At 41.2% G+C, this 23,404-nt stretch overlaps 1 protein-coding gene across 1 annotated transcript in view; it reads left to right on the top strand.

Moving 5' to 3' along the window:
• The first annotated feature begins 511 nt into the window (after positions 1–511).
• Positions 512–23,404, top strand: part of onecut3b (one cut homeobox 3b) — a 97,014-nt gene continuing 74,121 nt past the window's right edge. The window contains exon 1 of the mRNA XM_052037723.1: positions 512–1,532. Coding sequence (XP_051893683.1) covers positions 512–1,532 — 1,021 coding nt within the window. The remainder of the gene's footprint in view (positions 1,533–23,404) is intronic.

Below are 23,404 nucleotides of genomic sequence, written 5' to 3'. Positions count from 1 at the left end.
TTCCATAATTATATCCTTGTCAATTACACAACTCATCCCAGGTATAAAGTCATTTGCTTTGACTCAACCGACCAAAGACAGCTCTGTGCTGTGGTTCATTGGAGACACAATGGGCCACAGCTCTCTGTGGCGAGTTTAAAGGAAACTGTTGCAGTCTGTCATCAGACCGGAGCGTGTAATGCAACCTTGGATGATTTAAATCATACATTGTTTGATGTGAATCTTCCAGCTTTCGAGGTAAACGCAGCGATAGGAGCAAGGATCCGGAAGTTCAGTAATGAGATGTGGGGCTGCTGACGTCAAGGGTGGATGTGAGACTGCGCACTGATCCTCTGGCTCCCTCTGTCTCTCCCCAATCTGCAGCCGTTAAACATCAGCCCAAGGACCTGCACATCAGTCAGACAGGGCGAGCGGAGCGAGCCCAGAGCACTGAATCCGAGAGAGAGAGAGACTGCAAAATGCTCGATCGAACGGATGAATAGCTATTGATGCCAATCCCACTGCAGCCAACATGGAGCTTACAATGGACAATATTGGGAATATCCACGGCGTGACCCAAGCCAGCGACCTGATGAATAGTTCTCACAATCGCCAGGCTTCTCACCGGAGTCTCTCATCCCACGGCCGACCTGCCATGGTGTCCAGCATGGCTTCGATCCTGGAAGGAGGCGAGTACCGTCCGGATCACAGCTTGTCTGCTCCTCTGCACCCGGCCATGAGCATGTCCTGCGACAGTCCACCTGGCATGAGCCTCAGCAGCACTTACACTACGCTGACCCCCCTCCAGCACCTGCCGCCCATCTCGACGGTGTCTGACAAATTTCACCATCCCCACCACCACCACCACCATCACCACCCGCACCAGAGGCTCGCCGGCAACGTGAGCGGCAGCTTCACCCTCATGAGAGACGAGAGGGGCTTACCGTCCATGGGGAATCTCTACAGCCCCTACCACAAGGACATGGCGACCATGGGGCAACCGCTGTCCCCTCTCTCCAATGGACTGGGAACATTGCACAACTCACAACAGTCCCTGACCCCTTATGGTGGACACATAGCCAACGAGAAGATGCTCTCTCCAAATGGCTTTGACTCCCACGCCGCTATGCTCTCTAGAGGGGACGAACATCTAACCAGGGGTCTGGCTGCTCCAGGGGCTGGGATGATGGCCCACCTCAACGGAATGCACCACCACAGTCATCACCACGGACAAACCAACGGCTCCATGCTCTCTTCCGAGCGCGACCGCCAGGCATCCGTGTCCGGATCACAAGGCAACACCTCCAACCAAGTGGAGGAGATCAACACCAAGGAGGTGGCTCAGCGGATCACCGCCGAGCTCAAACGCTACAGCATCCCGCAGGCCATTTTTGCACAGCGTATTCTGTGCCGGTCGCAGGGCACTCTTTCGGACCTGCTGAGGAATCCCAAACCCTGGAGTAAGCTCAAATCCGGGAGGGAGACCTTCAGGAGGATGTGGAAGTGGCTTCAGGAACCCGAGTTCCAAAGAATGTCTGCTCTGAGGCTTGCAGGTAGGACGAATATTGCACGGGGCTTCTATCCATTGCTTTTAATGCCGGTATTAACACACTGCGTATAATGCAAACTTAAAGCACACTGATGCAACAAATCCGGAAAACTTTGTGTAGAACACTGAATACCTCCCCTTTGCGTAAAATGAAGGAAAAGATTCAAAGTACCATCCAGTCTTTGTACAGTAATCGATCCCTGATATCACTTATGGCTTTGTATTTCTTTGTCTATTTGACATTGTGTGTGCGTTCAACCCGTTCTCACAGTGTGTTGCCTTATTCCGCTCGCACATGTTATTTTACTACAGGATTCCTAGGCTTTCCCCATTATCCTCACCCTCTCCCCCTCCGCCCCCACCTCGTGTTTAGCATATGTAAATACCGTAATAATTCTTCACTGCGGAAGCAGAGGGGTTGCTGCTACCTGTCTCAAACACTGGCGCCGTCACACAAGAAGGACAGATTGTATATAACCTCCCGTTTCTTCCCCGTGTGTGACTATTTCGAGGGAGCTCTCTCTCCCTCCGTCCATTAAATGATTTATATTGATAAATACATCTCAGATTTGTTTCTGGCAGATTACATTATCCGTGCTGAATGGAAGGGGGTTGTGCTCTGTTTTAAGCTTCTGTCTGGATTTTAAGAGAGAGTAATGGCACTCTATCATGATATTGGGTAGAAAATAACGAGAAATGTGAGTGGGTCTGATATCTCTGCTTCACTAATGGTGAAATGTTTTTAATATTGGAGTTGAACTAGAGCGATGCTATTCCACAGTATTTGTACCAAGAATTATTCCTCCCCCCCCCCCCCCCCTTGTAAATGAGTGGTATTCATCTCTTAATAGCCTTTGTAAATGAGTTGTGGGCCACCTAGTGTAGTCATTGTGACAATGGATTCAGTGTATCCACCGCCGCCTGGATGCTCCCACACATTCCGCCGCGTCCTCTCCTTGCTAAGTAGAAGCACAGACATCTTCAGTAAAGCACTGTCCTCGGGTGTATAATCCACAAGGAGACACATGTCCCACAATTTACCTGCCCCTTAATTAGGTGCGAATGGAGGCATCTTTTAGTTACAGTCAATGCGCTATTGAAAAGCAGTTAATGTAATGCAGATTGCAATGGTTTTACAAGACTCTGATAAATAAAGATTTAAACTGTCCTGAATTGGCTTTTTAAGTGTCTCTGTTGTTAAACTCAATCGAGCGTTCGTGTTTTATTTCCGTTCCAAAATGTACTATGTGGAAGTTCAAACAGATTAGCACAATTCAGTTAAACATTACTGGATGTAACAAACGCAAATAGAATAAAAACATTCAAGTTAAGCGTTTTTTATGAATACGCTTTCTAGCCATTGTACAGCAATAGCTTAAAATTCTAACATTCTTAATTATTTCCTTAGTTGAACACGGCGAGTGTTGCATATTAAAATCTCCAACTAATTGACAATAAACCATCGGTACCATAATATAACATAACCAACATTTCAAAGTAGGTGGCGTACACTGCGGACTGCATTTCTTTTACTGGCAGATTATATGCACTGTGGCTCTTTAAAAAATTTCTGTTAAGGATAAATTCTTTGTTATCCCAGTTCCCACAACAAAATTCTGACCAGATTCATGAGCCTTGGGATCTCTGCGCATTCTGGGTTGGCGCTGCTTGGACTGAAATAATTAATGATTTGCTATTTTGGTTATCAAGGGGTTTGGGGATATCAGCACAATGTCCTCCTTCTGATATTGAGAGATAAATATGAAAAGTAGAAATAGCCAGAATTTTCTACCAGGGTGAGACAGAATTGTTCGTGTTTCAAACCACAAAATCAATAGCTTCGAATTACAATTCGGAATTCATCACAGTCAAAGAAATCGATTTTTAGGGTTGTTCAAATATTTTGAAACGGCATTACACGACCAGATAATGTTACATATGAGACTGCATGGAGAAAAAGAAATCACAAATGAACGTAGTTTCAAATATTATGGATGTAATTGCATGTAAAACATGGAGGGCCAATGGGACTGGGTGCACGATTTCATTAGGTTTGTGAAGGTAAAGATAATACGCGAGAAGAGTCGTTGCGGGAAGCATTCGGGAGTAAGATCCCAAAAACCCGTTTAATATTTCTCCGTACTCCTTTATATCGGCTCAGCTTTCACCTGTCCAATGGTGAGGAAAGCTTTGTTTCCAATTTGTATATCTAAATGTCCAACATCAATTACAAAGACTGCTAACTGCATCAATGCCCGTCAATGTTCTAGTATTTAAACCAGAGAATAATATGTACATAACATTCTAGATGCTCAGATAGCAGCTGTTAGAATTTGCAGCTGTTAGAATTATAAATCTGTGCGTCCTATCGGCGAATGGATTTGCTTTCAGCACTGGCGTTATACTTCTCTAAGGCTGCGCCCATTCAAATAGGCAACACCATCGACAATGGACAAGGCAACACATCACCTGCGACAGATGCTCCACGACAGGCTTTAGAATTGGACGGGGTGGGGGTAGGGTGGGAAGGATTTTTACAGACCTCCAGTTGGTACGTTAATACCCCTTACACTTGTAAAGGTGCACGCAGAAAAGCTTCATTGATACCAGTTCCGGGAGGTATCAAGGATGAGGTGGGACACACTTTTCGGCCCTCGAATTTTCGGCCCCACCTCTTACCACCACCACCCAACCCTCCACAAACCTTCCAACAAATCCCACAAGTAAGACACAGCGCAAAGCAATTCCAATGTGTCACTGAACCCCCCAGTCTTCCGTGGATGTGCGAGTTGTAAATATCCAATCAATGAAGGTACTGGATGCTGAAATGGCGTTTGCATAAGGACCTAACCCATTTCATCCCCCTTTCTTCTTGTGGGCTGTAGATTAACAATCAATTATTTAAAGGGTTTTACTGTAACTCCGGGCTGGATCGACGGCTTAAATAAGTGGCGATCATGCTATCATTTAAAAACGAAAATGAACTTGCTTGTGTTTTGCAGTCTGTAATCCACGTTACTTGGAGCCTTCCCAGAAGAATTGTTTGACGCCAATACAGAAATATTTACTCATTGGGATTGGCGAAAAATGACTATTCCTTTAACCTGTTTCATGTATTTTGTGGATTTGTGCTCAAATATTTACTCAAGGCACAGTCCCACAGATACGGGAACACATATTACATGCCATGGTAATTATTCTCATTAGCCACTCCCTATCCCTATCCCGAATCTTTCGATGTTCTCTTAACTGAAAATCTTAGGAAGCGATTCCAGGAATACTTGCAAATCTGCAAACCCTCCGTTCCAGGGCGCATCTGTTATTCACCAGACTTTCAAATACATTACATGTATGGGCATCTAATTCACATTTTGGGGGATACCTATTGGACACAGTGGTAATAAGGTGTCCATAAAGCTTACATGGTTGTGCATTATCAAATAGCGTTGCAGATTGAGAAGATGGAAAGGTGTTCAAAGTAACATGCTCCCGGTGTTAGAAAATGATGGTGTTTCAGCAGTTGGGGTGAAGAGGAGGACGAGGAGCGGGTGTGAGGGTGGGGAACCGAGTTTGTACAGTGTGGGTTGAGTCAATACTGGCCACACAGCGGTCCTGCTTTTCTCCCAGACCCGTTCTGCTCGCAGACACGATCCAAGGCTTGCAATCCCGCATCAGCTCGACCGAGGAGACTTTCGGCCTCACATTTCTATTGTTCTAGTTAACGAAATCAAATCGGCCGCTGGCTGCAGCTCGTTGAACTGTGCAGACAGAGCTCCACATACCCCAGGCGATAGGTGACCACCTGAGTACGGGACAAGGCGGGCGGCAGGGCTGATGCTGGGGAGAGCAGCTTTAACTCAATTGAGAAAGGGGTTCGGATTCCGTTAAAAGAACCTGCTCAATGAACATCCTCAGATACTTCTGCAGAGGGCCAAACTGTATCGATTGAACAATGATGGTCGCAACAACCATGAGGGGAAACAGCGCACTCACCACGGTACAGGCACGCCCGTCAATCACCCCCCCCCACACACACACACAGATGCTCACACACAGGTGTTCTCTCTCTCTAACACACACACACACACACACACACACACACACAGATGCTCACACACATATACAGGTGCTTTTTTTTCCTTTTCACTCACACACACAGATGCACATACACACAGGTGCTCTCTCTCTAACACACATACACACACAGACAGATACTCTGTGTGTGTGTGTCACGCACAAAGACAGCTACACACAGATGCGCGCACACACACACATACAGATGAGTCTCTCTCTCACACACACAAAGACAGCTACACACAGACACACACGCCGACAAACACACACGAATACACACATGCACAGATGCACACACACTTTCACTCTCACGCAGACACACACGCGCCCACATACACACAAGCGCACACACACGCTGACACACATACGCACACGCCGACCCACACATACACATACCCAGACAAACACGCGCACTCATACACACACACGGGTACAAAAGGATTCACTCAGCTTTTCGATCACTCGCCAGCGATTGATGAACTTTCACCGGTAGTTAAAAAGAGAATAGATCAATAACTATTTTTGCCGCTCTCTCTGTCATTTCTTCCGGTATCTGACTGAGACCAGCGTTTCTGAAGAACAAAAGCAGTTTGCAGTAAAGCAGTGAATCTCGAAGGCGATGAGTCCGGGAAAACAGAAAGTATCAAAATGCCCACTTTACATACAAACCATGGAGAGACACGCCTGACCTTTTGCATTTTATACATAAGTATGCGTTATATACAGACGTGTTTATATGTGATGCATATACTCTGTGCAATCAAGTGCATGCATTTATTTTACCTACGGGTTAGGATTAGCGCTGTAACATGCTTAGAACCAACTAAAATTCATTTTTAATATTAAGAGCACAGGTTGCATTTGATGGGAATTTTGGTTTAATATTTGCCATGATTTCTGGCGGCCCTTTCCCGGGAATAATATGAGTATCAACAGGAATTATCCACGAGCATTCGCGTTCGGCAAGAACCGTAAACCCCCTTGCAGTGACGTGTGGGGAGTCGCTAACAGATGGATGTAGGACTGTTTAAGTGTACTTTGAGTAATACTGAAATCCTCAATTAATGGGACTCTTATCAAACAGCTGCTGAGGGAACGTTGGAATTTGTTGCAAAGGTCGCTGTTGCGAGATATTGGCTATCTCACTCTAAGTTGTTGAAATTCGAAGGAATAAATCGGGCTGGTCCGGAACGAAAGTTAAACAGTAACAGTGTGGAAGAGATAAAATTGAGGTTTCAAATGAGGTGTTCTATGCCAGGAATCGTGCAAATGCTACACACACACACACACACACACACACACACACACACACACACACACACACACACACACACACACACACACAGATTCTGGTAGACAAGTTGAATGTGATTGAATGTGATAACCATTCGTAAGGATGCGAACACTCCCACAGCCCAAATAGACAAAGACCTGTTTTGTGTGGTTTGCAACATACTGGAAAGGTGAAAGATACAGGGAGCAAGTAATTTACCCTGAGGAACAATTTCAGTAAATAAATGCTATTAATTATTAGTAAAACTAGGTGGATGCGGACGTTAGTAAGCGACTTGATTATCTGGGGTTAGAGTATAATGCTGTCGCTGGTAATATTAAAATAATTAATAATTTACAGGGCGAGAGGTACAGTTTAAAATGTCGTCGCCGACATTAGGTACCGGTGTGTTTCTCTGGTTGTACAGTCGGCAATATTCAGAGCTGAAGGTTTTGACTATTGATTGCTTTCAAAATTGAAGTAAATTCTGTACTGAAACTCGAAAGTATTTAAGTTTATATTTTTTAAATAATTCATATAATGTAAGAGTAAACAAAGCATTAATATTGGTTAGGAACTGTGACATTGCAGCTGCATTTAACTCTTGATATTCAAGTTTTACAGTATATTACTCAGAGTATCATAGATAATATATTACTGAGTATCATAGTTGAGAACATCGTGGTATCAGGAGTAATAACAATTATATATTTGGAATGTTGTTGACATCTGGATTACAACGAATATATACAATGAAGAGGAACATCAACCTTATTTGGTCTTTTACCTTGAGAAAAAATATCTAGTAAATTCCAGGCGGAGGTTTTAGACGGAGCTACAATAAAATTAGGGAGCATTGGTTCCCCATTTCATTTTGTAACCCGAACAGAAAAGTCGTGTAAGGTTGTTAAAATCCGATTAACAAGCACCCCATCGCTCACCCCCTTTGCTGCATCGGCAAGGTGAAGGTATCTTTGAGTATATGAAAGGTGCGATGCCTCTCTCTCTCTGTGTGTGTGTGTGTGTGTGTGTGTGTGTGTGTGTGTGTGTGTGTGTGTGTGTGTGGACAGGTCAGGGCCGGTGCTACTGGGGTGATGTTCCCCAATCCGCTGTCAACAAGCGAGTTTTGCGCTGGCAATTTCTGCAGTAAAAGTCGATTTTTTTCCGCATTAGCATTAAGATTTAAGATCAAATTACACCGACTGATAAAATAATGAATCGCTGTCTGATCTGTAGCTTTATCTCCGAGCCATTAGAACTACAATTGTATTAAGGAAATAAGAATTGCCCCCGTGCCTCAACAGTATATCTTATTTCATTTACAAACCGCTTCCCGCTGCATGCAAGAGGTTAAAGGGGTGAAACTCCATGGAGATTTTCCCTAACCATTTTTTTTGTGGCATGTTACTCGAGTGTTCAGTTTGTACACCAGTACATCGGAATCAGACAGCTAATAAGCCGTGAAAATGCCCCTAAAATGAATCAGAATAGATACCCCCAGAGAGACCGTTGTTCCTCCCTTGCCTCCTCCAAAGGTCATCTCCTTCAAGCACACCGAAAATTGGATCTACCGTTATCCCTGACCTCTGTGCAAGTTGCGTGTTTGCACCGACGGCCCCGGCTTCGGGAACGGCAGCGTTAATTATTGCCCGTTCGGAGCTAATAACTGGGGGACCGTCCAACGCCATGAAACGCCCCAGTACGGCGGGGAGCTGAAAATAAAGGAGTCGACAACTGACGATAGAAACTGCATTCTGACTAGCTTTAACCTCAGCTAATCCCACAGAGAGCGACGTTCTTCTCGAGATGCCCGAGCTAAATACCCCTAACTCATGTCTGATTATCCCTGGAGAGAAGTCAGTGTGCAATATCTAATCTGTGCCTAACTTGTATACATTCCCATTAACAATGCACCGTGTGACACTTCAATATGACATTGTAAACACAATGATGTTCTGAAAAATAACTTGTCGTTTGCATTATCCAAACAAAATAATGAATCTAAAACTCTATTAATGAAGCGAGAATTATGCATTGTCCTGTTTCTTTTCGCCATGTAATGTAAATCTTGCTGATCCAACCCCGAGCAGTGCAGGCAGTTGCTTTCAGAACCTGCTTACACCCTCTCTATAGAGAGGGAGAGTTTAACTGGAACATCAGCATTTATCATTATCGCCTTTATTACGGGCAGCCAATCAGCCTTGATCTAAATACACCCGAAATCAATCAATGCCTGTGCAAACGTCGCTTGTGAAGGTATCGTCTCCATTATCCGGCGCGGTCTGTGCGTGCTTTGACTTCCTCTAGCTCATCGGCGTCGATTTTTTTTAAATTTCACTATGTAGCCACGAGTGAGACCCAGATTTGGGATCCAGGAAAAGGTTGGCATTAAAACCGGAGAAACATCCCTCGTCCCACTCATAAAGGTCGAGACGAATTTTGTCTCGAACTTAACCACAAGCCGAAATACCGTGGGCAACGCACTTGGAACCAAATACTGTAAACGTCGGGAAGCAACGATATAATCCCGAGCTCTCATTGCAAACTGAGCCTGGGACAAATATTTAATAGTTCATCGGTCTGTGTTACTAAGGGTGGAACACACCAAGTAGCGCACAGTTTCTGTATCAGAAAGGGGAACACTGCATCTGAAATCGATTTGCAATTACAACCCAAACCCTGAGGCGATGTCCACATGATTTTTTGTTTGGGGGGGGGGTCTGCATTTGTCAGTGGTCAAGCATTCAAATCTATCCCTTGTGTAAATCGCACAACTGGACTTCATTGAATTATTCAGCGCGACTGGATCCCGATTCAAGGCAAACGAATTGGGGTCGGGTTGCGCTGAATCGGGATAAGTGAACGAAATGGCCCGTTCAAAACCACACAGAAGACAAGGACACTCGGAGCCCAGGTAAACGTGTAAACTGGGTTAGAGCGAGTGACAAGGGGTGGATGAGCCATTGTCATGTCTGCCTTCGGAACGCTTGGTATTCGGTGATTTTTTTTACCATCAGGTGCTTATAAATCTTTACAGAATTATGAATGATTTTCGGAATTAAAATGTAATACTTTATTCCATTCACATTGCATATTTCGCACCTGTATGTTAACACTGCATTTCCAGTTGGAGAGAGAGAGAGAAGTCAGTACAACCGCTTGAACCCAGATCTCTGGGTTCCTTACATAAATGCGGCGGCATGGCGCCTTCCTCTTCTTTGAAATCTCTGCAAAATCTAATGTCAACAGACCCTCACCTCAGTAGATGTACCTTTGGGTAGAATGATCTGTATGTACTTTGACATTGCTATTAACGGAAAATATGAATTCTAAACCCGCCCCAAATCCCGATTCTGTCTGGTAACGTTAATTGCAAACAGACACATCCAATGGTCTACAGTCTACACCGCTGCTTACAAGTTAAATTATTATAATTTACCCCTTTACAGTATCTTAAGAAAATTATTTCCTTTTTTAAAGAGTTGCAGTCAACGCGTATAAAATGTGAAACCATCTCAGACCCGTTTAATTAACCGGTTTAAAAAAGTACCATTTTGAATGTAGCGAGCGTACACAGCGCGAAACCTTCACACGGCTAAATCAAGAGTTCGCCTGGAATGAATTTTAATCCGTAAATTCAGAAAATAAAATAACATTCGTATCAAAGGCAATCAAGCAGAAATCTAAAAAGAAACATGTAAATGTTTTGTTAGTTTATCTCAGATTGTTGAAGACGGCAGGGATTATTTTAAATTATTTATCACAACAGTTTGGCCAATGGATTACGTTAGACCAAGTTCAATCACTTTAATATACATCAGAAGATGGTGCATTAATCCATCTATGGCTCTATCACAACTGCGTTCATTAATCGGTTTCGTTTCCGAAGCCATTGACTTGTAACGTCATTCGGTGGTAATTTTCAGTAATTTTAATTTAATTAAAGTAAATAATTTCCAGTTTTGAAATTACAGGTAATATTTTCTTATAATTTATAATTTTATTCAAAGCAGGTAATGATTTCAATAAATCAGGTGAAAATATTACCTGCTTTGAATAAAATTATGAGTTTTACACTCTATTGTGTCACTCTGCACCATCGGTTACTCCCTCTGATTATTTTACAACCACCAAGACGCAGGGTTCAGTTGTTTTAATTTAAGTAAAGTACATATTTTCCAGTTTTGAAATTACTTAAATTAATGAAAGTTATTTCCTGATCTGAATCAAATTACAAGCTTTACACAGAACTGAGTCTCTCTGTAATGTCAAATATCCACTAATTATGATAATTTTCTGGGTGCTGGTTTAAGGTGAGGATTGAATGTCCTGGGATCAGTATGTTTGCTCCCTGGTACAGCTTCCCGCTTTCTCAGGCTCCCCTTCACACCGCTGGGTCTGTCTCCAGTTAACTTACTCCCACCTCAGTGTCACAACAGCTCCCCCTACTGCACAGCGCCATGTTTGTGCATCCTCCGGCTCACCTTTTGTGTTCCCGACTGGTCAGGTCTACCAACTGGAATTCCACCCCCACCAAGACCAACGCTGACCGTGATGAGACTCGTTTCCTTTTGGGCCAACCGTCACAGAAAGACCAAAATCACCGTTATCGCTTTGTCTTGGGTCAACCAAATAAAGTTACAAATAACACCTTGCAAGAAGCAAACATTTTACTCCACCAATAAATGAAGATTTCGCAATAGCAGTTTGTCAAAATAATCGATTTTTCGATGGCAGCCGACACACTGCTTCTATATGAGGTTACAATGCAGGTGTGCAGTCTACTTCATAAGAGAGCTACAGGTATCTTTAAAATAATAGGAGCTTAACTTTGGTAGAAATTAAGAACTGCAATTTCAAATAAAATAAATTTGGCAATTGCACAGTTCCTTCTGGATTTAGTCGGTCAAGGTTACTTTGCTCGCTGTTATTTGTGCCTTATCTGCTTTACACAACTCTCGCTTGCATTTACAAAGCTTTTAATCCTCCCTCAGCTATAGTTAAGTATGAGCAGAATTAAGGAGGTTCTAAGTTTGATGAATCTGCCATTGTATGGTTGGCTTGGGCTTATCCCTTCTCCAAATCTTCCAACTCCTCTTTCTAGGGGTTTCCACCTGAAAACACTTTTATGATTTAGATTTGATTAGCATGAGAAGCTGAGCAGGTTTAGTTATTGAGTCTGGAAGATTGCATTTTCTGGTCAAGAATACTCAAACAGCATCTTCTTCATCTGAGGGAACAATATTACTGATAGCTCCAGTCAGTGGTAAAATGGGAAATTCAGGACCCTGGAACACTTTTACCTAGAACTTTCATCAGCTACTTCAGAAAAAAGTGAAGAGTTTGGTGAAAAAATTAATAACAGTTGCCACAATAGTTACTTGCTGATAGAATAAGAGCAAGTGTTTTTTTTTCAGATAAAAAAGCAAGAGTTCAATTTGATCATATTGATTCTATTTTAAAAGTTACATTGGACTTCATAAGACTTAGAGACACTGGCATGCATGAAATTATATCCTAGCACAGAACTTCAACAGACATGGAGCCGGGTGGTGATTAAAATTCTTATGAACTGGAAGCACAATGAAAAAATGGTAATAAAGAATGGGAAAGCAAATTTACCCTGACCATTCTGTTCCACGATAGCTTCCTGGAAAACTATGTAAGGACCATCCTACTGTTGACAGTAAACTCTTAGTTTTCAGAAGTTTGAGAACTAGGGAAAAAAATTATGTTTAATCTTTATGAGGTGTGGAAAAGCAACAGAAGTTGTCTGAGGTCTAGTGAACGATGCTAATGGAGCCTTCCTCATGCTTGCTTAAACAATGTTGTTGGCATCTCACCCTGTTTTGTTTGTTACTGGTGTAGCAGAACATGTGAAAATATCTCTCAAATAATTGTGTTTGTAGGATACAAAACAAAAATAGCATCTATCCTGAAGCTAAACTTCAGAAATCTCATTTGTAATGCAACTCCCATATCAATCAGGGAGTTTATTTCTCTAATTAGAACTCATCAGTGTTTATCCCCTTTCCTGCAAGAGTATGGTGTAGGTTCAGTAAATATTTCAAAGCACATTATCATTTACATGTTACTTGACATAAAATACATTGATGTAATATTATCAATATGACGTATCACTTTCCGAAACTGTGAAAACACCAACAGTGCATTAAGAATTTGTTTAGTAATGAAAATCCAGTGAGGTTTGGTGCTACAACAACATTTAAGTACAACAACAATGTGCATTTATACAGCATCTTAACACATAAATGTCCTAGGGAATTAGAGCTATTGACCAAAATCTTGGTCTTAAGAGTGGATTTAAGGAGAGAATTCAAAAAATTAGGACCTTGGGGGTTGCAGACTGGCTTACAGTGGTGGAGAGATGAAACTCAACGATGATCAAGAGGCCACATTTGAACGACCACAAGGATTGGAGGGTTGGAGCAGATTCTCAAGAAATGGAGGAGCATGATCATCGAGAGATTTGCAAACAAAAAAGTGCTGAGTTTTGAAATAGTGTTTTTGCTTAATTACAAGTCAATTTAGATTGGCAAGTATTGAATGGGACATTGTGAGTTAAGATAAGGGGAGCAGGGTCTTGGATAACTAGAAGTTTATTGGAAGGTAGAATGAACAAAGCCAGTCAGACCTGAGGTTATAACGTGGTAATAAGGGCATGGATTGTACTTTGTCTACAGGTGAGCTGAGGTGATGGGGAAGGTGAAGAGTGGGATAGGGGAGAGTTGGGGTGGGGGGGCGAGTTGGGCAGTGTTATGAAGTTAAATTAGGTAATCTTAGTGATAACACGATATGTAGTTCCTAACTCATTCCAGGGTAAGATTCTGAAATGACTTATTCTATTAGGGGAGATACTCAATATCCATGTTCTCCTGTGTACTGAGGTTCACAACATCTATCTCTATGCTTATAAGACATTGCAAAAACTTCTATTATGTGCAAAAAAGATTGTCGTTACATTACTGAGAACAGAAAGAGCTTCAATACACTTTTCGCATTTACAAAAATACTTCTGTTGTCATAAAGTTTGAATTCTAATGTTTCTGAGCTTCTGTCAATGTAGAACAATGTCTGAACCATGCCCAGAAATAAAATCATACAACTTTGTTGCAACTGATAAGAAGCTGATTAAAGTTTAAAGCTAGTTCCTCATCAATTCTTTTCTCCCAGAGGAAGGGAATTTGTTCACATACGTGAAATAATGTAGAACTGCAATTCTAGCAATGGAACTGATTGTGGTATTGTGTATGTCTGTCTATAATATGTTAGTTTGCACATGATATCTGCTCCTGTTTTAATTTAGTGTTTATGCACTGTGTCCCAAAATTAGTTCTAGCCCACATGCCTTTTTCAGTGAAGTACACCTGAACTTGCTTTGATCAAAGCAGAGTGATTTTTGGAATGTCGACTCTCAATTTCATTAACTGATCACTATTTCGGAATAGGAGATTGATAGGGGGAATGTAAGATTGGGAAGTATCACAGCAGATTGTTCAGAGAAACAGTGGAATTGGTACAATAACACAAGAATCATTAGCAAAACATTATCCAACTCTGTGCGACTATCACTGTATTTTCTGGAGACAAACACAGCAGCCAAATTGCACAGAGCAAGGTCTCATAAATAACAAATAAGATTATGACCAGTTAATTTGTATTGGTGGAATTGTTTTGGGGATGAATGTTAACTCTCAGCTCTTCTTCAAGTAGTGCCTTGGGATCTTTTACATCGACCCAAGTAGGCAGATGGGGCCTTTGTTTTAATATCTCAGTCTAAAAGGCAGCATTGATGTGCCAACCAGAATTGTTTGCTCAGGTCTAGGAGATGAGGTTAGTTCCAAAGCATTCTGATTAAGAGGCAAAACAGCCAGCACTGGTCTAAACTGACACTGATATCTTGCAATGCAACATAGAAAACGGCCAAGAAGCAAATAATCACGGTTCTTCAGTGTAGCTAAATTTGAGGGATGTATTCTCTAATTCGGCTTCTGAGGATTATCTGCTTTTCTGTTCCGAAGCAGAGAAGAAACATCACAATAAATAAATTCGGTGTATCTCATCTTCTGCTGTGAAGTCATAAAATAGAATTAGAAGACATAAAGAAATCAATTTGCCCGTTCCTCATAGAATCAGAAGCAAGCCATCTAGCCCATGATGTCCATGCTTCGTCAGTGTTAACATCTGAACAAACTGCAACATGCCACTCTTGCCTCCCTGCTATTTTTGACACAAGACTGCTGCTGCAGTGGTCATGGTGATTTGTGCACAAACCTACACACATTAAAATCTACTCTTAAACCAGAACCTGTCCATCTTGGGTTCTCTTGTTCCTCCTCTGAATGAAAGAGACATATTCTGCACTCTTTTTCTGGAAAATAGAACTCACTTTTGTAGTGTTTCAGCAGATTTTTAAAAATTAATTTCTTTCTCCTATTTATTTGCTAATTAGCCACTTTCTTCTCCTCCTCTCTATTTCCCTGAAGGCTTTTATTGTTTTTTAGAGTCAGCCAAGTGGCCATCAATTATGTATAGACTGGCAGAGTCAGGAGATCTTTTGTTTAAAAAAAACTATATTTTAGCTGAACAGATACTACACTAACCCAATGGACTCTTTAGTAATCAATTTTAATAAGCTCCTACATATTTTTGAGGGCAATACAAAACAATTGGTTATAAACGCAACAATAATATCAGTTAGAGAATGCTGTGAAGTGGGGAAATGTAGATCTATTAATGAACGTAACTGATCGCACATGCATATATAATGAACATCTGAATCAAATCTCCAGGTATCATATGTAGAGGACATGGAACTCACTACATGAAAGTTCTTTTCTTGTAATTGGTATTTGGTATACCATTGTCACATGTACTGAGATACAGTGAAAAACTTTGTTTTGCAAGCCATCCATACAGATCATTTCAAACATAAGTACATCGAGGTAGTACAAAGGGAAAACAATAACAGAATGCAGAATATAGTGTTACAGTTACAGAGAAAGTGCAGTGCAGGCAGACAAATAAGGTGCAAGGGCCACAATGAGGTAGATTGAGAGATCAAAAGTTCATCTTTATCACAGAAGAGGTCCATTCGATAGTCATTTCACAGCAGATAGAAGCTGTCCTTGAGCCTGGTGGTGCATGTTTACAAGCTTTTATATCCTCTGCCTGATGGAAGGGAGGAGAAGATAGAATGACTGGAATGGGAGGGGTCTTTAATTATGTTGGCTGCTTTTCCAAGGCAGTGGGAAGTGTAGACAGCATCCATGGAAGGGATGCTGGGTTTCATAACTGTCAATGCAAAAATATGATTGCCAGTATAATATTTCCCCTTTTTTCTTGTTGCGCCCTGTGACTAGTCCACTGGGTAACCAGCAAATAGAACTTGCCAATGTAACATTTGACTATCTGTCTCCCAGTTTCTCCATCCCTGTTCATTGTTTGGGCTGTGCACAGGATAGTGATGTGGTCAACACTGGTAACTTTAGTTTGAAGAGCTTTGCTTATGAGCTGACTTCTGGAGCTTTTCAGGCACAGGGTCCACTGTTAAAGGTTAATTTTCAGGCAGGGTTCCATCCTCTGACAGAGAAGGGCAGCACCTGGAAAGGTTTTGTGAAGCAAATTGAGAAGGAGATTCCATTAAGATTTCTGTTGGATTTCTGTATGTGATACCCCAAGTCACGCCATGGAGTTCAAAGAATACCATGTGACTTAACAAATTATATTTGCTTTCTCACATTCCAAATGTGACTGGTCAGAGAGTAAAAGAAAACCCTTTCTTTTACAAATTTCTGCTGCGTGTTCTTCCCTTCTTTCTTCCCAACGACGTCAGTTCAATGCTGGATGTCAACCTCCATTGCTTTCCTGAAATCAGATCAGACTGAAGGGTAAAAAAGGCTGTTTAACCATGGAGGGCATCAATATCTGAAGCCTGATTTTATGTCCACCTCAAGCTCACTTCCAGAGGGGATTTTTGGATAGGGAGCGCTGGTAGATCTGCAGAGAGCAGCTTGTAGTGAATTACAATCCATGTTTATCTTCCGTAGTCCAGGAGAAACTCAGCATAACTCTGCTACCACCTCTCAGACAAGGGAGCCAAACATAGACCGAAGCTGAGACCTTGGAGCCAATGGAAAAGTTGAAGGAATAGTTTTTTTAGTCATTATACCCCATAAATTATGGATGCACATGAGAAGCCCTGAAGGACAAAAACTGACATTGTGAATTTGAGTAACTGAAACAAATAATTCTTCCCTCAGTAGTAAGGGAATTTTCATCGTGGGATGCCAAGTAATGAAATTCTTTCAAAACCAACCAGCAGCTGTTTATTGCCTAAAGGTGCTTGGAAGTATTACATTTTCAATCCCAATGAAAGATTTAGGAATATGGCCTGTATAAATTAAAATGCCAAGGAGTGGAGAATCTGCCAAAGCAGTGTGATGTTGCTTGGAAATGCATTATTTCTTTAAATGTTGATAACGTTTTAATAAAAGTTTAATTGAAAGTGAAATGATTGGGGGTTGGGGAAGGGGTGGATGATAGTGACTGACATTTCATCTTCAATGCACGCTTTATCCATGGAATAGTAGACGTGACTTTGTGCAGCGGAATCCCCAGATGCTAAGTGTCTAATTTTAGCTTTGCTGGCAGGAGGACCTATGAAGTAAAAGTCAAGGACTTTCTTACAGAACAGAGTGAAAATCTGAAGGCTTGTCACACTGAAACAAAAACTGAAATTGCTGGAAGTACTCAGCAGGTCAGGCAGCATCCGTGGAAGGAGAAACAGAGTTAATGTTTCAGGTTGAAGTTCCTTCATCAGAACAAATGAAGACCTGAAATATTAACTGTTTTTCTTTCCACAGATGCTGCCTGACCTGCATTTTCTGTTTGTGTTTCAGATTTTCACTTATCACACTGAGTTGCATGTAAAACATCCCATTGTGTTGGGTCCAATTGTCCGAGGACCAAGAACTAAAATAGCAAGACCAAAAGAGACAAGAGAAATAAAGTAACAAAAAAAATTATGAAGTTAAAATGGCATGAAAATGACTTATAATTGATCAAGATCGTGGATAACCATTGCTGAATTATATAAAGCCATTCTAAATGCCACTCCAATCCCTATCAATGTACATTTTTCTAAAAGTCTGAGGGATGTTTAACCAAAAAGTTTTTACTTGCTATTTTAATATTATGCTTTCTGCCTAAGTGTGAAAGACTTTTTGAATGAACACAATGAATGATATTTGAGATTATCTAGTATAACAGATCACTTTTTCAAAATCTGATTTGTTGGTTTCACTTTTAATGAGAAAGCCTTCCTACTTTATCTCCTACTTTACAGTTTCTCCCTCACTCTTGGTCTCCAACTTCTACATTTATAGAGACTGTCTCCCCTTTTTCCCAGCTATAGAAATATCATTGCCCATAACCATAAGCCAAAATTATACATATTCTGATCCTTTATCTTCCCACAGATCTTCTGATGACTCCACTAAACTATTGTATTTAGTGTTAAGAGCTATAATTGCCTCTTTGGTAAACTAGTAAAGGATTGTAATTTACTGTTAAAGACTAGCCTCATAGTGTTTCATAAGTAAAATATTATTGTAGTACAAACAAGTGTACATAGAACAAAGAACATAGAACATTACAGCACAGTACAGGCCCTTTGGCCCACAATGTTGTGCCAACATTTTATCCTGCTCTAATATCTATCTAACCCTTCCCTCCATATAGCCCTCCATTTCTCTATCATTCATGTGTCTGTCTAAGAGTCTCTTAAATGTCCCTAATGTGTTTGCCCCCACAAACTCTGCCGGCAGTGCATTCCACAGACCCACCACTCTCTGTGTAGAAAACTTACCTCTGACATCCCCCTTATATCTTACTCCAATCACCTTTAAAATTATGCCCCCTCGTGTTAGCTATTTTTGCCCTGGGAAAAAGTATCTGACTGTCCACTCGATCTTTGTCTCTTATCATCTTGTAGACTTCTATCAATTCACTTCTCATCCTCCTCTCTCCAAAGAGAAAAGCCCTAGCTCACTCAACCTACCCTCATAAGACATGCTCTCCAATCCAGGCAACATCCTGGTAAATCTCCTTTGCACCCTCTCTAAAGCTTCCACACCCTTCCTATAATGAGGTAACTAGAACTGAACACATGATAGACATGAAGATACAAAAAGTGTTCAGTAAGGAAAATAACTCTGTCAGAGAGGGAATTACATTAACAATGGTATCCCAAGGCATATTGTAATTAATTTGTTTGTTACTGGTTGATGTGATCTAATGATCTGGGTGTCCTCGTAAGCAAGCCACTGAAAGCAACATGCAGGTATAGTAAGTTAGTAGGAAAGCAAATTGTATGTAGGTCTTCAAAGGATTTGAGTCCAGGAATAAAGATGCCTTATTTCAGTTATATGTGGCCTTTGTGAGGCAGGATCTAGAGTGTAATCAGCTCCATACCAAGAAGGACTTAGATTTTGACAGAAGGAGTGCAGTGAAGACCAGTTCCTGGAATGGTGTGGCTAACATACGAGGAGAGATTGATTAGGCTAGGCTTCTATTCTGCAGAGTTTAGTAGAATGAGAGGTGACCTCAATGGAATGACGGAAATTCTAGTTTTGCTCCAGAGGGATATGGACGATGGTTCCCATGGGCACGGAGTCCAGAAATACAGGGTCATTGTCTCAAGATAAAGGGGAGGCATTTAGGACTGAAATGAGGAGAAATTCCTTCACACAGAAGATTGTGAATCTTTGGAATTCTCTAGCCCCAGAGGCCTGTGTAGGCTCTGACATTGAGTTCATTCAGAACAGAGATCGATAGATTCTTGGGTATTGAAAGAATCAGAGGCTGTCGGGATCAGGCAGGAACGTGGTGATTGGGGCAAAAGATCATCTGTGATCATGTTGAGTGGTGCAGTGAGCTTGAGGGCTGAATGGCCTCTCATGTTATCTTACCTGAAAATAGCATCAACTCTGGTAATTGGTATATTATTGTCACCGAGATACAGTGAAAAGCTTTCGTTTGTGTGCCAGCCAGAGAGACCATTCTATACATGAGTACATTGAGGTAATACAAAAGGAAAGCAATAAAGATTGCAGAATATAGTATTACAGTTGCATAAAGAGTGCAGTGCAGGTAGACAAATAAGGTGCAAGGGCCACGGTGAGGTAGATTAAGAGAGAATTTTGAGGCAAACAAAATGGCAGGAGTATACTGAGATAACATACGACAGACAGTGCCATATATTCAGTTCATCCTTTCCTTCATGAGACCAGTTCACAAACCAGGGTACACGAAAGCTGGTGAAGTTGATGTTGCTTCCTCTGGAACTGGCTATGGATAATAAATGTCACTGTATAAAAAAAAACTAATAATTAAAGAGACACTCAATGTCAGTTCGAAGTCACTGTGCAAATAGGAGTACAGAGTTCAGTTTGCTCAGTACTAACCAACCTCTCTCAATCGTAAACCTATCAGCATGGTCTTGCTGTCACAATGAATCATGCTGTAGTGTTCGGATTGGCCTTTACACATCTGTCAATGCTTCATTTTCGGAGCTCCTGTGAAGGGGTGCTGTGGAAATACATACAATACTCTCTCTAGGTGCAAATACAACTATTGCGTCAAACCTTTATCAAAGTAAGTTTTGTATTAAACACTGTATGGAGGTATGTAAATAGAACATTTATTATGTGTTTTATGGAGGGATTGAGAATACATCATCTGGTGAAGATGCTGATCTGCTGTGATCAACCTGGCCCAGTTTGTTTCAGCATTTAGGCAAACTACATGATTTATCCAATTTCAAGGCTCTTATAAATTGGGGAAATTCATATTTCTAGTGTCGGCTTCTCTCATTGAAGGATTTTCACGGAATAAAGCAATGATATAACTACCAAAACAGATTGCGAACTTAATAATGCTGAAGTTGCAAATAACTGAAGGTGAATGTTATATTTGAATGGCATGTGTATTTCTGCCAGGTTTGGATCTAGTCTATTCTCACGTATTGGATTGCCTTATAACAAGCATAATCATTTTAAAAAGGTCTAAAGCACAGCATTCAGTTTCAGTCAGAGATATCTGGAGTTTATTCTGGAAAATAGCTTGTACTTCCTGCTCATGAGAACAGAAAGGTTTAAGAGAAGTAGTACTTACACTGTGAGGGTAGTTACCAAGTCGGGCCCACATGCAATTAGACAGTAAATATTGAATTATCAGTTTATTGGGAGCAATTCTCACTAATTAATTTAAATACAATTGTCTGACTGGCAGTTACCTTGGTGAATAAGCAATACATTACTTTGCCAATTAAATTAATGTTTTTGTCAAAATAGCAGTAAATATGGCCTAGTCAGTATCTGAATAATCAATCAGTAATACATAAATGCATACACAGAAAGCCTTTTGTAAATGTTCATTGCACAAGCAATTTTAAATACATGAGAGGTAAGACTGCTGCCAAGAACCCCATTTGCTTTTGTCTGTCTTGCAAGTAACATTACATTATATAATTTTCCATTCATTATGATACATCTGCTAATCATCAGAACTTGTAACTTTTAAGTACCCATCTTATTGATTCAATGACATCAGCAGATTCTGAAGAGTTTTCACACCATGTCAAGTCCCAGTACAGCAAATGATATATAATCTTACAGTATACAAGTATATATTTAAATTGTTACACATTTTCTCTTGTGAAGAATTCATGTAAATTATTTGTTGTTATTTTGTGGATAGATTTGGTATTGCTATCGGTTTATTATTGTCACATGTACCGAGATACAGTGAGAAGCCGTCCAGACAGATCATGCCATACGTAAATGCATCGAGGTAGTAAAAAGAAAACAGAATGCAGAATGTAGTGTTGCAAATTTTGCCTCTAACTTTCAGTGTACTGGATAGGGATGACTGAATTTGTTTGCCTTTAAATAGATTTGCGTAGTGTTTTATCCATGGCAATTTGGTAAATACAGTAAATGGAGTATATGAAAGTGTGTTGAATAACCACTGGAATGGATTTCAGAGGTGGAGTATAATGCACTGTTACTACAATATCCTGGTAGTACTGTCCTTTGGGGTTCTGTAATGTTCATCAAGTGACAAAGACCACTTAACCAAAATTCTGGTTAAGGTTACAACTCAGAGAAGAGGTGTACATTGATACAAACACTTGATAGAGGTGTACAAGATGATAAGAGGCATAGATCGAGTGGCCAATCAGAGACTTTTTCCCAGGGTGACAATGGCTAACACAGGGGGACATAATTTTAAGGTGATTGGAGGAAGGTATAAGGGGGATGTCAGGGGTAAGTTTTTTACACAGAGAGTGGTGGGTGCGTGGAACGCACTGTCGGCAGAGGTTGTGGGGGCAGATACATTAGGGACATTTAAGAGACCCTTAGATAAGCACATGAATGATAGAGAAATAGGGGGCTACGTGGGAGGGAAGGGTTAGATAGATCTTAGAGCAGGATAAAATGTCAGCACAACATTGTGGGCCGAAGGGTCTGTACTGTGCTGTAGTGTTCTATGTTCTAAGAGATCCGATTTTTGAATACTGCTCCTGGCAGGGAGCTTCATCTGCCAAGATTGCAGATAAGGAAACAGAAAGCATTTCCCCGCAATTTCCTGTAGGTGGACTCTCATGGGAACCAAACTGTGATTTCTCATTGTTGCAATCCTAGAGGGCAAAGCTCTGTACAGACAGTGACTTTTCAAAAAAATCGGCCTCAATTTTCATAAGTAGTTTTAAAAAGAGCTGCTGAATTTACTTCTGCCTCTCTCCGGATGTGTCTGTTTTGACATTCTGACCCTTACACAACACTCTGAAAGGTTCACTTGCCTTCTGCAGTTCTGAACACTTGCCCATTAGTCAGTGTATGGATTCCAATGTGAGGAGCAGTCTGTGGATCCTTCTGGGAGAGAAGCGAAAAGCAAGAATCGCGTTCATCTAATCAATGTTCGACACTTAGGTTTTGTTCACATTTTGGACTTGGTATTAAAACAAAGTGGTCAGAAATGGCAGAACTGAGGTCCGTCTTCACTGCTCCACCCCAAACCCTATTGCAGCAGTATGATACTGTAGATCCATTTCCCTCATCAACCATGCCCTGTCAGCTCCCTGGATAAGATTGATAGATTAGTGTCAATTAGTGGTGAATTATGGTCCATTTTGTAGTGTGTGCCCACCCACTGGGACCTGGGGTGAAACTGTGTGATAATTTACATTGGATCCTTACACCCATCACTTTTGCCTTGATTTGAAACCAGGTCCCAGAGGTGAAAGCCAACATCTTAATTCATTGTGCTACCTGCTGCTTACAGTAATTTAACTTCCTCTGTACAATATAAGGTTGAGATGACGAGTGTATTAGATTTTCCGTTGTATTTCCATCCTCCAAACTATGTGTGGAAATCCTCTCAGGATGTTTTCATCCACTTTTTTCAGTTTTGCACAGCCATTAATGTAGGCATGTGGGGTTAGT

The sequence above is a fragment of the Pristis pectinata genome, chromosome 24, assembly GCF_009764475.1.
Source record: "Pristis pectinata isolate sPriPec2 chromosome 24, sPriPec2.1.pri, whole genome shotgun sequence".
NCBI classification, from domain to species: Eukaryota; Metazoa; Chordata; class Chondrichthyes; order Rhinopristiformes; family Pristidae; genus Pristis; species Pristis pectinata.
This window is presented reverse-complemented; position numbering and strand designations above follow the sequence as displayed.